At 43.3% G+C, this 9,298-nt stretch overlaps 2 protein-coding genes across 2 annotated transcripts; one reads left to right on the plus strand and one right to left on the minus strand.

The window, feature by feature from the left end:
* Nucleotides 1-5,502: 5,502 nt before the first annotated feature.
* LOC129845640 (late histone H2A.2.2-like) lies at nucleotides 5,503-6,389 on the minus strand. Its single transcript, XM_055913481.1, has 2 exons — nucleotides 6,291-6,389; nucleotides 5,503-6,002 (listed from the first exon to the last, which is right to left on the minus strand). Exon 2 carries the CDS (start codon nucleotides 5,990-5,992, stop codon nucleotides 5,573-5,575), a length of 420 nt encoding a protein of 139 aa, XP_055769456.1. The 5' UTR covers nucleotides 5,993-6,002; nucleotides 6,291-6,389; the 3' UTR covers nucleotides 5,503-5,572.
* Nucleotides 6,390-6,865: 476 nt separating this feature from the next.
* Nucleotides 6,866-9,269, plus strand: LOC129845638 (angio-associated migratory cell protein-like). The gene is made up of 7 exons (XM_055913478.1): nucleotides 6,866-7,223; nucleotides 7,478-7,621; nucleotides 7,893-8,012; nucleotides 8,176-8,315; nucleotides 8,463-8,607; nucleotides 8,716-8,799; nucleotides 9,095-9,269. The coding sequence occupies exons 1-7, from the start codon at nucleotides 7,133-7,135 to the stop codon at nucleotides 9,247-9,249; spliced, it is 879 nt and encodes a 292-aa protein (XP_055769453.1). The 5' UTR covers nucleotides 6,866-7,132; the 3' UTR covers nucleotides 9,250-9,269.
* The last annotated feature ends 29 nt before the right edge of the window (nucleotides 9,270-9,298 follow it).

Here is a 9,298-nt window from a genome sequence, read left to right on the forward strand (position 1 = left end):
GCCTCTGGGCTTAGAGAGACTCTGTGCTTTTTATTGTAATGAGATTTGTTCTAGAGACAGAACTGAGCGATTTCCCCTTAGGCCAGCTGCTAAGTAAAAATTGTCTATATTGTAAAACATTTATAAAAACAGAAATTCGTTTTTTGGTCTTCATTTAAGGTTAGGTTTAGGCATTCGGGTTAGTAGTGTGGTTAAGGTTAGGTTTAAAATCAGGTGTTTTAACTGGGTGGCTTTGCTAGCTAGTGACCACTACAGAGCTGCATCCAGAACAAGATTCATGACGAAAAACGCTAACCTGTGAAAAACACGGCTCAGTAGCTAACTTGATTCTTCTTACATACTGTACATGTACTACTTAAGTTAAAAGCATTGGACTGGTGGCAGGTAGCCTAGCGGTTAAGAGTGTTGGGCCAGAGCGACTAGGTGAAAAATCTGCCGATGTTCCCTTGAGCAAGGCACTTAACCCTATTTGGTCCTCTAAGTAGCTCTGGATAACAGCGTCTGCCAAATGACTAAAATGTGTAAACATGGGCGAGAGAGTTTCCTCCCATCATATTTATTGCATCAGTCTCTGCACTATTCCTTTTAATTCCAAGTCACAAAACAACTGTACAACACAAATGGCTCCTAGCCTCTCCCACACTTGTTTTCTGCCCATGACACTAAAACTGAAACTGAAACTAAATAATATTAAAACGAAATAAAATATTTTTATACAACTTAAACTAGAAAAAAACAAGGAAATCAAGTCTGAAAACGAACTGAAATTAAACAGAATTTAAAATAATTTAAAAACAACTAGAAAAATTCTAACTAATATAAAAACACAAAACTATAATAACCTTGGTGGGAGCTATAGAATTAGTTATCAAAGTTAAGAACGACCAGCGCTGGTACAGTGGTAGATACATTTCAACTTGTCTGTTTCTGTCATGGGGGGTGAGGCCATACTTCTATTCAGTTAAATGTTGATTTTACAGACACGACCGTAGGCGCTTTGAAAAGTTGTGGAGACCTTTGTATTTGGAAGAAAACGCGTTCTAAATGCATTAGAAACTCTCAGCTCTTATTAAATATAACAACTGACTAGGGATCAGTTCTTCCCACCACAGCTGCGGCCAAACCACACTGAGTGAATAGACCCACAGTGTTCCTGGACCTGTGGTTATGGCTTTAGCAGTTAACCGCAGCACTGAGAGCAGAGTGTATGGAGAACACAAGGCCCCGTTTTAGTCTAACTGGCTATAAGTGGTTGCAAAGGGAAGTCTGTTCCTCACCCAACATCAGCCACAAATCACTGTCCCACAGCACACAGACCTCACTGACACTACAAAGGAGTTAACAGCTGAAAAAATACCTGTTTACATACCCTGTTAATATGTCAACTTGTCTTGTTTTACAGAGTATGTTTGGCCCAGGAAATGAATATTGAATGAGTATAGTGGATCTCCAAAATACCTATGTTTAGCATTGATGAGCCGGTCAGCGTCATATAGACCCATATACACTATGTAAGACTGGTGTGAATATGTTTCACACCAACTAAGACAAGGGTTCTAAATTCCACCAACAATTCTCAACACCAGCTTCTGGCTTGTTCACACGTTACTGGAAAAATGTATTCTGTCCAGACATCAACTTGGCTATGACAGCAGTGAAGCAAAGAAGCCAGTTTGTGAACTAGGCCATGCTCATTATTTGTAGCATGTGTCATACAGAACATCATGTGAGTGAAAAAAGGTGCCCTACATCAATGGTTGTCAAACCTCTCCTCAGGGACCCCCAGCCGTTCCATGTATTTGATCTATTCCAGAGCTAGCACACCTGATTCAACTTGTCAACTAATCATCAAATCCTTCATTAGATGAATCAGGTGAGCTAATACGGGGCTAAAACCAAATACGTCTGTTGGTCCCCAAGGAGAGGGTTGAGAACCACTGCCCTACATAACAAGAGAAAATGAAAGAAATCACCTATATGTTTGCAAATGGAAACTAGGTTTAGGGAGAATGAAAGGGAAATGGGGGGCTGTAATGTGTTGAAACGGCCATAAAGTGTTCTCGTTAAACGAAAGCAGAGCAAGGCTTTTACAGTAGAGCCAACTAGTCCACAAGTTTCCACCAAAGTGTCTCAGACCTGCATACTCATTATGTTTCCCTCCCTCTCTAACAGCTTCCAGGCCCTAGAAAATGAGCCTGGAATTTCAGTGTGTGTGCGCGCGCTAGCTTATGTGCATTTGTGTCAGTGTGTAAGTACACTACTGGTCAAAAGTTTTAGAACACCTACTCATTCAAGGGTTTTTCTTTATTTTTACTATTTTCTACATTGTAGAATAGTGAAGACATCAACACTATGAAATAACACATGTGGAATCATGTAGTAACCATAAAAGTGTTAAACAAATCCAAATATATTTTATATTTGAAATTCTTCAAATAGCCACCCTTTGCCTTGATGACAGCTTTGCACACTCTTGGCATTTTCTCAACCAGCTTCATGAGGTAGTCACCTGGAATGCATTTCAATTAACAGGTGTGCCTTGTTAAAAGTTCATTTGTGGAATTTCTTACCTTCTTAATGCGTTTTAACAAATCAGTTGAGTTGTGACAAGGTAGGGGGGTATACATTAGATAAGACATGAAGGTCAGTCAATACGGAAAGTTTCAAGAACTTTGAAAGTTTCTTCAAGTGCAGTCGCAAAAACCATCAAGCGCTATGATGAAACTGGCTCTCATGAGGACCGCCACAGGAATGGAAGGCTAAGAGTTACCTCTGCTGCAGAGGATAAGTTCATTAGAGTTACCAGCCTCAGAAATTCCAGCCTAAATAAATGCTTCACAGAGTTCAAGAAACAGACACATCTCAACATCAACTGTTCAGAGGAGACTGTGTGAATCAGGCCTTCATGGTCGAATTGCTGCAAAGAAACCACTACTAAAGGACCCCAATAAGAGGAAGAGACTTGCTTGGGCCAAGAAACATGAGCAATGGACATTAGACTGGTGGAAATTTGTCCTTTGGTCTGGAGTCCAAATTGGCGATTTTTGGTTCCAACCGCCGTGTCTTTGTGAGACGCGGTGTGGGTGAACGGATGATCTCCGCATGTGTATTTCCCACCGTAAAGCATGGAGGAGGTGTGATGGTGTGGGGATACTTTGCTGGTGACACTGTTTGTGATTTATTTAGAATTCAAGACAAACTTAACCAGCATGGCTACCACAGCATTCTGCAGCGATACGCCATCCCATCTGGTTTGGGCTTAGTGTGACTATCATCTGTTTTTCAACAGGACAATGACCCAACACACCTCCAGGCTGTGTAAGAGCTATTTTCCCAAGAAAGAGAGTGATGGAGTGCTACATCAGATGACCTGGCCTCCACAATTCCCCGACCTCAACCAAATTGAGATGGTTTGGGATGAGTCGGACCGCAGAGTAAAGGAAAAGCAGGCAACAAGTGCTCAGCATATGTGGGAACTCCTTCAAGACTGTTGGAAAAGCATTCCAGGTGAAGCAGGTTGAGAGAATGCAAAGAGTGTGCCAAGCTGTCATCAAGGCAAAGGATGGCCAGTTGAAGAATCTCAAATCTCAAATATATTTTGATTTATTTAACACCTTTTTGGTTACTACATGATGCCATGTGTTATTTCATAGTTTTGATGTCTTCACTATTATTCTACAATGTAGAAATCAGCAAAAATAAAGAAAAACCCTTAAATGAGTAGTTGTTCTAAAACTTTTTACCGGTAGTGTATGTGTGCACACTTTCTTATGTGCATGTACAGTATGTGTGTGTGTGTGTGTGTTGGACAGCATCCCAGTGTCAATATTAAACAGGCTCATTTTTGTGATAAACTGACGTCAATTATGACTGATTCTGGTGTCTGACTGTTATGTCATCCCTATGACAGTTTAAAGAAGCCCACCCACAGTTCAGTTATCTCATATGTCTGAGCAAGTAGGACAAAAGTAGAGACCTGAAAAACATTGTTTCATGTGACTTCTAGACAAATTGGGAATTTAGATGGATTGAGAAAGAGGAAGGAGAAACCATGGAAACAATACATGTCATGTTGACTATATTTCTTTTGCTATAGGAAATCCTTTCATTATCATACACAAACATATCGCATCTGACATATAATTATTGATAAACATTTTGCACTTATAGTACAATTCAAGCACGGGCGCAACTTTCACTGGGGACGGGGGGACATGTTCGTCCCCCCACCACATTCTGAAAGTGCATTTTTGTCCCCCTCAGTTTTATTGGAATATGATGCAAAACAAGGAAATGGTGTGCTTTAGGACCATTCGGTTGCCTCCGAGCGGTCGGGTAGGCTGTTGGAGTGAAAAATATGTCCCACCCACTTCTTAAACCAAAGTTGTGCCCCTGATTTCAAGTAACATCAAGCCATAAGAAAATACAAAATATGCCTCCTCACAGGTGCTTCATCACTTGGTATAGCATTTACCTTATGTACCGATAACCATTCTACCCAGGTTACCTTATCATGGTGCAGTACTGTTGTGTTTGTCCACGCTGAGGGTCTGCCCATCAGTGAAACCGTCCCGGGCACAATGCCCGCAGGCAGCCCCATGCCAGGCCTGCCCCCTAGGATCAAAGACTCATGAGCACAGAGAAGTAAGCCCAGACAAAGTACCCTGACACAGCCCTGAACAGTGAACAATGCTTTAATTTATAATAGTCAATGGCAGCCACTCTTAGATATGAAAAGGAGTTCAATATAAAGTTTAAAAGGTCTGGCTAGCATGCACAGGGAGAGAATCAAGCCAGGGCCAGTTACTCAATATTGATGCAAATTTCTCCCAGGTAATTCTAAATTCTGTTTCCCCCCCATCCTGGTGTAACAGGGGTCAGTGTGCTGCTGAGGTTTCTCCATTGTCTGACTGGCCCATACTGGGCTCAAACCAGTGGTCCTCTGCATCACAACCCCTCTAACAGTCCAAATAGGTTGAGCCACACAAAGGATACTAAATTGGATGGCTCCAGTCACATTTCAAGCTAGCTGAGGGGTGCGCTCAAAAAAAGCTGTCACACTGGCTTTTGGATGGAAAATAAACCATTAAGATTCAGTTCTGCAATGCCCTAGTTTTTAAACTCAGTCACTAGAACCCAGTTCTGCACATGTGTTGGAGCAGTCAGACACCCACACAATCCCAGGGTATTGGTTTTAGCTCATGAAACCAGTAGGCCTACCTCATTCCTTGGAGGGTTGGGGTCAATTCAAATTGCAGTCAGTCAATTCAGGAAGTAAATTGAAATTCCTATTCCAGTGAACTGGCATTATTTCTGTAACAACTTCTAAAACTGAGAAGCATTTTTTTGCAAAAGTGTCAATGATTGAATTGAAAGCACTTCCTGAATTGGCCCCCGGCCTTGACCAATGAGGTTTGAATTTCAATTAATGAAATATTTAAATAAAGCTTAACATAGGCCATGTCTGGACATTGCAGTGCATCAGCTGGCCAACAATAAATACATTCTTTAAATGTGTTATTTTATTAAGGAAAACGGTGAAAATTTGCGGTAAAAGCTTGTAAGGTACATTTTAAAACTCTTGAGACTGGACGTCTTTGGCATTGCTGCCGTCGTCTTTAGGTAGCTTGGTCTTCTTGGGGAGTAACATGGCTTGGATGTTTGGAAGAACACCACCCTCCGATATGGTGACCGCACCCAGCAGCGTGTTCAGCTCCTCGTCGTTCCGCACAGCTAGTTGGATGTGCCGTGGAGCAATGCGCGACTTCTTATTGTCACGGGCCGCGTTGCCCGACAGCTCCAGGACTTCAGCGCAGAGATACTCCAGTATGGCAGCGAGGTAGACTGCAGCTCCTGTACCAATGCGGTTAGCGTAATGGCCCTTCTTCAGCAGACGGTGAATTCGGCCTACAGGAAACTGGAGACCTGCCCTAACTGAGCGACTTGTGTGAGTCTTCGATTTGGAGACAGCTTTCTTCCCACGACCAGACATCTTGCAGTTTCTGAGATACAAATGACATGTTTTAGTGGTTGTTGAAATTATTCAAACATTGACTCAAGTGCATCGCCAATATGCAAGCCCTCCTGGGAAGAGTTGTGGATGCTAAGAAGCTAATGCACCTGCCCTTCAGTTGGTGTCCACTCAATCACTTCAATTCCACAGGCACACTACTTACACAATTAACAGAACTACCAGAACACTTGCACTTTAAATCAAAATATAGAAAGTTCAGAGGACAAGACATTACACACAAAGAAATTAGGAAAAAACGAAACATGTCTAAACTCACGGCGGCAGGCTGTTTGCAAGAACTAGAAGAAGCCTAAACTGGAAATCACAGCAGCCATAGAGCCTTTTTTATGAAGGGAATAACAAGTTGCATTGAGGGGACCCGTTTTCCTAAAGTCACATGTCGTAAATACTTATGTCTGATTGGATAGCCAATTAGATTAGAGGAAATGAACATGGGGCCCAATTCCAAATCGAGCCCTAGGCCCTACTCCTTACTACTCTGGATATATACAGTACGTTAGCAGATCCGATAGGGTAGGTGGAGGTTGTGCCATCTTTCACCTATTCTGTGTTCAGATAATTCACATTAGTCTAACAGAAAATATTATATTAGAACAGTGTTTCTCAACTCCGGTCCTGAGTACCACAACAGTACATAAAAAAAGTCAGCATGATGATAATGGTGTTATTTTGCCATCTAGTGAACAAGGTAGGATATTACACTCCGATGAAGTAGTCATGTTGAAGAAGTCCTGCCCACTTTGGTATGGATTGGTTGTTACTATGAAGGGGGCGCGTCAAGCTTCAGGGCGAAACACCAATCGTATCAAATGTTTAATTGACGTCATCACGGAGTGCCAGAGAATTCCGGAGACTTTCCACATGTGAAAAAAACATGGGGACACTATTTAGATGTTTTTTATCTAGCTAGTATTTGTTCTTCGGTCAGCACCAAGAAATAACAATCTTTAGCGTTTTCTGCGAATGACTTAACATATTATCTTAACCTGAATTCAACATTTGTCGCGCTAGCAAACTTTTCAGCTCTCAAGTTAGGCAGCTAATTTAAATTAGCCACCTTGGTAACATCTAGCTAGCTAGGTAAGTTAGCTATCTATCATGGATAACTCGGACGAAAATTCGGTACAATTCCACGGGGATGAAGAGATTATAGAAGTCATCGACCTTAACGAAACAGAGCAAAACCCAGGTAATGATGGTTGCATGCTTAGCTAGATAAAGTTAGTTGGTCAGAATCAGGTGCTTCAAGGGGTGTAGTTTAGTTAATGTCCTTATAACTGTATGAGGACTTGCCACATGGACTGTCATTGATTGAGCAAAATAAGTTGTCTCTTGGACGCTGGTGGCATTGCCTTGGTTAGACCTTATATGAGTTAATGTCGTGGTATAAAACTAAGAGAGGTACATGTGTCAAGTACAGTAATACCTCACTCTGACGGACAGATGATTTGGCGGATGAGTTCGAGGACGTGGACGTCGGAGAGACTGAGGACGGAGACGATAAACAGGAAGACTGGGATACCGACGACGAGATGGAGCAGGAAAAGGAACAAGATGACAGCGAACTCACCTTTTCCAAACACACGGGTACTAGCTAGCTAACTATATCAACTGACTAGTGCTTTTCTTCAGTCTCTTCACAACTCAGTGGCAGTTGGCAGTAGTAGGTCCATCTCATTATCTTGTCCATCACCACCACCACTATGTTGATAGGATTTGACAGTAAAGGGTGGATGACTTTAAGCCATTTCATGTATTCCAGGTATTGAAGGGAAGGAGACAGGGTGGAAGCTACTGGATAGGCCAGGGACATGTATGGGTCTCTTTTTCTGTTGTCACATTGACTTATGTTTTCCAGGCTCCGTGTTCTGTGTGAGTCTGGACCCAGCCACAAACAGCTTGGCTGTGACCGGAGGAGAGGACGACAAGGCCTATGTCTGGAGAGTGAGTGACGGGGAAGTGCTGTTTGAATGTACAGGTGAGTCTCCAAGCTGTCATCAATTAGTTGTTGTGGTTTTAATTTAGCTTTGACATCCCAATAGAACATTTCTTTATGCTACAGGATAGTTGAGCTCAGAATAAACAAATATTTGTGTTGCTCCCAATATTAAACCCCAGTCCTTCTTTTTCCACAACCGTAGGCCATAAGGACTCCGTGACGAGTGTTTTATTCAGCCATGATTCTTCCCTGGTGGCCACGGGGGACATGAGCGGGCTGATCAAGGTCTGGAAGGTGGAGACCAAGCAGGAGGTGTGGTCCTTCGAGGTGGGAGACCTGGAGGTGAGGAAGAACGCAGCCCGGCCCAAAACAGGGTGCGCATATTTGTTGTAGACCAGCAGGAACACACTGCCACACCTGATTCAGTCTGATTAAGCTAGGTAGTTAAATCAAGTTTTGGCATCTGAAGTTGCTGTGTATGTGTGTTAGTGGATGGAGTGGCACCCCTGCGCCCCGGTGCTGCTGGCGGGCATGGCGGACGGTAACGTTTGGATGTGGAAGATCCCAGGGGGTGACTGTAAGACCCTGCAGGGCCCCGGCTGCCAGTCGACCAGTGGAAAGGTCCTGCCAGACGGTGAGACTGTCTCCCCAGCCAAAAATAAAGGACAATTCAGCACAGAACACTCTACCATGATCTGTGCTGCCAGGTTGAACATGTAACAACTTTGTCTTTTCTCCACAGGGAAGAGAGCTGTGGTGGGCTATGAAGATGGGAACGTACGACTTTGGGACCTCAAGCAGGGAAACGCCACCCATGTGATTAAAGGTGAGTTTGGCCAAGTTGTCGCACGCCTGAACAGAGTATGTGACAATCCCCACTACTGCCAGGCGGCAAGATATGTGTCATAGTCACTGGGATTAAGTGTGGAATACCTCATGAAAATCGGTGTGGAATGTGTTTATTAGTGTGCATAGCTTACTTTATATCTAGAGCAGATGACCAAACCCCAAATCCTAATCTTGACTTTTCTGAGGATAAAAGAATAACTGCCACTGGACCAGCGGTAAGGGACAACTTCTATCCCCACTCAACTGTCTCCTCGCTTCTCTGGCCACTTCAGGTCATGATGGACACCAGGGGGCGCTGACGTGCCTGGCCTGTAACAAGGACGGCTCTCTGGTGCTGACGGGCTCCGTGGACGGCCGTGCCAAGCTCATCAACACTGCCACTGGCAAGGTGGGCAGCGGGCACTACTGCATGATGGAGAACACATAACTACTGTATTATAGAGAACACATCACTACCGTATTATAGAGAACACATC

The sequence above is a fragment of the Salvelinus fontinalis genome, unplaced genomic scaffold (genome assembly GCF_029448725.1).
Source record: "Salvelinus fontinalis isolate EN_2023a unplaced genomic scaffold, ASM2944872v1 scaffold_0328, whole genome shotgun sequence".
In the NCBI taxonomy this organism is placed as follows: domain Eukaryota; kingdom Metazoa; phylum Chordata; class Actinopteri; order Salmoniformes; family Salmonidae; genus Salvelinus; species Salvelinus fontinalis.

Excerpts from the sequence above, each read along its gene's own strand:
- LOC129845640 (XM_055913481.1), bottom strand. The coding sequence starts at position 5,992 with ATGTCTGGTCGTGGGAAGAAAGCTGTCTCCAAATCGAAGACTCACACA.
- LOC129845638 (XM_055913478.1), top strand. The coding sequence starts at position 7,133 with ATGGATAACTCGGACGAAAATTCGGTACAATTCCACGGGGATGAAGAG. Across the intron at positions 8,013-8,175 it reads AGTGCTGTTTGAATGTACAG|GCCATAAGGACTCCGTGACG; the intron begins GTGAGTCTCCAA and ends CCACAACCGTAG. Across the intron at positions 8,800-9,094 it reads CGCCACCCATGTGATTAAAG|GTCATGATGGACACCAGGGG; the intron begins GTGAGTTTGGCC and ends TGGCCACTTCAG.